The 5,000-nt window shown below is 36.4% G+C and overlaps 1 protein-coding gene across 2 annotated transcripts in view; it reads left to right on the forward strand.

The window, feature by feature from the left end:
* LOC145296897 (beta1,4-N-acetylgalactosaminyltransferase A-like) overlaps positions 1–5,000 on the forward strand; it is a 74,241-nt gene that overhangs the window by 29,655 nt on the left and 39,586 nt on the right. For both annotated transcript variants that reach the window (XM_080143058.1, XM_080143057.1), the window contains exons 2-3: positions 2,652–2,811; positions 3,930–4,162. In XM_080143058.1, coding sequence (XP_079999184.1) covers positions 2,667–2,811; positions 3,930–4,162 — 378 coding nt within the window. In that variant the 5' untranslated portion in view covers positions 2,652–2,666. The remainder of the gene's footprint in view (positions 1–2,651; positions 2,812–3,929; positions 4,163–5,000) is intronic.

A 5,000-nucleotide genomic window follows, 5' to 3' on the forward strand; every position in this document is an offset into this window, starting at 1 on the left:
TGCTCTTTATTTTCTCTGACTTTATTTTAATTCAGTTTTCATAAAAAGAATTGAACAATCAAAATTCCTTTTCCAACAACATCTCTAAACTATTTTATGTGAAACTGAACAATGCCAAATTCCTTGGAACACTGTTTCACAGATGGGCAGTTTTAAGAAAGAAGCGTTGTTCATGGAATCTGCATTTAGATTTAGGCACAGTTAGAGAGTGGGGGAATTCGTAGATGGTGGTTGTAGCTAGTTGAGTGGTTTTATGAAAGTTTGGATAGATTGGAGTTCAGTCGAGCAGAGACAAGCGCGCAACGTCTCTTCTGTGGGAAAGAGGTTACAGGGAAGAGAAAACGGCATCACCTATTACGTTTTGAAGCCGGTTTGGAACTCTATCAAGGCTGGATAGGACGTGCTGAGCAACTACTTCCCAGATGTGGCAACCATACTCCATTTTAGGGCATATCTGACTCTTATACAGATAGTGGATTGCATCAGCAGTGAAATACCTACTGGAGCAGTAGAGTGATCTATCCATTTTCCCGCAATCTTGGTAACAGATTTGATGTATGTGTTCCACTTCAAATCAAGAGTGAAGGTCAGTGCAAGAAGCTTGTCAAGACATGGAGCTTCCCTAAGATGAGAGGCATTCATTTCAATTGGAGTATGATGAGGGGGGGGAGGGTTTAGAGCAATTATGGTGAAAGGAGAGAAGCTTGATTTTCGATGTATTAAAATTAACCAGCCACTTTTCCCCCCATTGCATCACGTTCTCAAGATCAGAAGAGAGAGAATCAGAAAAATCTTGGTTATTTCTGGCCTTTGAAGTGTTGCCATAGATTGTGGTGTTGTCTGCATAAATGTCTACAAATGATCTAAGAATGTGATTTGGGAGATCACTGATGAAAAAGAGAGTTGAGCCAGAATGGAATCTTGAGGGATGCTAGCGTTGATACAATGAGTTTCTGATTTTTGACCATCATCGACTACTCTTATAAGCCTATCAGAGAGAAAGGATTTAATAATTGAGACGACATTTCCAACTATTCTAAAGCTTGCGATCTTGTAAAGTACACCTTTATGTCATACTCTACCAAAAGCCTTTAATATGTCAAGAGCTATTGCTCTAGAAATAAAGACTATGTCGAGAGATTCACTAATCCTGTGTGATATAACAGTTGGTACATCAGCTGCAGATCTCACAGAACGGAAACCATATTGCATGTCATTGAGCAGATTATTTTTGCTGATGTGGTTAACCACTTCTCTGTTTATCACAGATTCTACCAATTTACTCATGATGCACAGGAGACTGATTGGTCTGTATTGAGAGGGAGATGACCAATTTCCAGAATTTTTAAATATGGGACATACTGATGAAGATTTCCAGGGTGTTAGGAAACGTTTTTCCTTAAGAAAACAGCTTTGTAAGTACGGGAGCTAGTTCCGGTTGAAGCTTTTTGAGCACTATGACTGGAATGCTGTCAGGACCAGTTGCTTTAGTTGAATCAAGGTTTTTGATAAGCTTGGCAACATCATGTACAGATATTTGTATGTTGCATAGTGTGTTTTCAGTCACAGGAGGAAATATGGGGAATAGGTGGCCCTGACCGCAAAGGTTTGAATTTACTGTAAAGTTATTGTCAAAAATTTTTTCTTTATCAGATGCTGACGCAATTACCTCAGATCCATTGATGATAGTAGGGATAGAGGACATAATTCTGTTTTGTTTGTTATTCACCAAAACTGGTGGGAACCAAGCTGCTGCTCAGCTACTTTAAACTTGACGTACTGAGCATACAAATCTCTTGAATTCTTTATTATTCTTTTACAATTGTTGCTGGCAGTCCTAAAGATGGTTTTAGTTTCACAACATCTGTTATGTTGGAAGCAATGGAAAGAGTGGTTTCTGTGCGCAATGGCAGCAGCACTTTCTGGGGTGAACCAGGGCTGGCTGTTGGGATTTTGCTGGAATTTCATGGGGATATGAAATTGTCTATACCGACAATTAGCCGTTCAGTCAGGTCAGATATTATCGAGGACACATTCGTTTTGAACATGAAGTGCTGAAGTATATCTGATATAAATGTTCGGAAGTTATTGGTTTCGTTTAACTATTTTACCCTCAGTTTTATTTATGTATATTTCCTACATTGTGCATAATTGCGAAAGCATTGAGGATGAAAATTTTCTAGGGATGTATTTAATCACACAGGCTGGTTCTTTTGTTCCATTTGCTATTCCTGGGAACCTGGTATTTTCCAGGATTTTTTTTTGTATGATTGGATTCTTTTTCTTTTATTCCGAGCATCGTCTAACTCACAAAAGCCGGCACTGCCCGGGTTACTATCCAACAAATGTAGATATAATTTATTGTTATATTTAAAAAAAAAAAAAATGTATCTTGGTGCATTTGTATCTCAAGGTATCATTGTATTAGATAATAATAATAATATAATATACTTAATAGTTATTATAATACGGGTTAATTAGAGTTAATTATAATACAGGTTAGTGTTTATTCAAATTAAAATCAATAGTACTAATTCTAGTGGTTAGTTTGTGCACTGGGTATTATATGGTGGATGAGGTATTTATGACTCAATAAAATAAAATATTTTTTATGCCTCTGTAATATTTATTTACACATTTATTTCTTTTAGGATCATATCAACCAAATGTCTATGTTAAATTTGTTTGTGATTTTATCCATTTCTGGACTCTTTCTGGTGGTCGGTTATGGCATATATATGAACTTATTCGATTCCATAGAAATAAAGATGACTTCGCGGCCATTTTGTCCTGAGATTTCACCGTTTTCAGGTAAGAACTCTTTAATGTATTTTCTGGTTAATCTTGTCCTCCAATCATGTTTTACTTGACAGCACTTCTTAAAAAGAATTTAGGAATATAGTTTTATGAACACGTCTGCAGACATTCACTGCATCAACCGTAATTGCCTCACTTGTTGTGTCGGTCAACTTGAGCCTCACATAGACTTCAAGATTAAGATATTTTTAAATCCTACTAGCAGAGAGACCCAACGTTGTTCAGGATTGAATAATAATCAACGAATATTTCACATTGCCATATTTTTATCGCCATCACAATTAGTGCAATCACTCATTTTTTAAATAAAATCGATTGATTGCCTGCTCTAGTTGGAGACCCATCACGGTGCACTGGGAGGGAGGTTCACATGCCTCCACACAGTGACTTAATCCACAATATATTGTAGTCTACCTTGTACTTTTTTTATATATAACGACTTGAATTAAAGTTTGAAATGCAAAATTCAACAATCATGGTTCAGTTGTGCTATAAACAGAAACATTCATTTTGAATGTGCCTCTGTCATATCAAAGAAACCACTACTGATTTTATAGCAGCAATGCTTCTGTGAAATATTTTAATGGAACAATGTGTTCCGACAAACTACCCATTCAACGTAAATACCCCCGACTAACCTGACAAGCAGCAAAATTCCACCCATACACTGTAGAGGTCCCTAGATGCCAGAAAACCTTCTACTTAAATAGTTTCTTCTCTCAACCTGCTAGACTTTGGAATTCCCTCTCGGGTCCCTGCTTCCCTTACTGTACTGACATGCAGAAGTTCAAGTGTAATGTGAACACACATCTCGCTGCCCAACTCCCTATATAGTATAACTTATAAAATTGGTCCAAGCGGCACTGTGCCTTGATTGGGTTGAAATATTAATAATAAAAAAAATCTGAGAGCGAGGGTGCTGAGAAGACGAAAGGTTGGAGCCAATATGTATGAAAATTTGAATGTTTTAAACATCCAGTAAACTTTCTATCATGATGAAATCTTGTTTTAAAAATGGAAATTTCTTAATTTTAAATTTTACTTTTTTTATATACAAATATAATTGTTGAATTTTGTTTCTCATTTCTGATGGATAAAAATTTCTTTTTCAGTGGGAATTCAGCCGATCAAATGGCAGTTACAAACTTGGTATTCGATGATGAAGAATCAAACGAGATTACAATCCGGTGGACACTACACCCCCCAAAACTGTACATCCAGACATCGAGTTGCCATAATTGTTCCTTACCGAAACAGAAATGCACATCTTTGGATTTTTCTTAACAACATTCATCCGTTTCTACAACGCCAACAACTCGACTATCGGATTTTTGTCATTGAACAGGTGATAGATATGAAAAATCAATTAAATATCTTTTTTTCAAGTTTCGTCTATCTTTCTTAACGCATGCACTCATATTCAATTTAATAAATTGAGCAAATAATAAAATGTGCTGTAGTCCCTGGCTTTCGTAGACGCCATCTTGGAGCGTCTTTGCTTTAACAAAGGAAGAAAATGAACAAGATATTAAGTGCGAGTATATTCGTAACAATGACTAAGATTTTTCAAGTTTTGTATATCTTTCTTAATGCACGCACACATATTCAGTTTAATAAATTTTACGCCTACGAAATTCAATTGATTGAATATGAAACTACTGAAACATCTATAATATAAATCTCACCTGTCTGTTTAAATGTATGTATGCCTAAAACTTTCGATAGAAGTAATGGATTTTCACGAGATCAGTATCGTTTTGAAGCTCGACCCTTCGGACGACAAATATCGAAAAATTGACCAAAAACATCAATTCCTTCATCTTCAACTGGGCACTTTTCTACAAAGAGGGGTCGCTTTTTTCGAAAGTCATCCCCTCTTTTTGATTGACTAGCCTTAATTTAAACCTACGTCACTTCCGGTTTGGCAATGCGCGCTTTCAACGCACTTTCCTACCGGGAGGGGTCCTTTTTTTTTTGTCGATATTTTCGAAAGTCATCCCCACTTTTTGATTGACTAAAGTGGCAGAATAATGATGATATAATCAATATTTTTTTATTCCTATTGTTTCATGTTTTTTGCAATCGCAGACAGTTTTAGAAAGTTGCTGCAGAGAAGCGGAGAAGGGACAGGAAGGGCAATGTTTTGAAGCCCTCAACATCTGCTACGATTCCCTGTTCTCATT

The sequence above is a fragment of the Euprymna scolopes genome, chromosome 17, assembly GCF_053919585.1.
Source record: "Euprymna scolopes isolate OS-2025 chromosome 17, ASM5391958v1, whole genome shotgun sequence".
NCBI classification, from domain to species: domain Eukaryota; kingdom Metazoa; phylum Mollusca; class Cephalopoda; order Sepiida; family Sepiolidae; genus Euprymna; species Euprymna scolopes.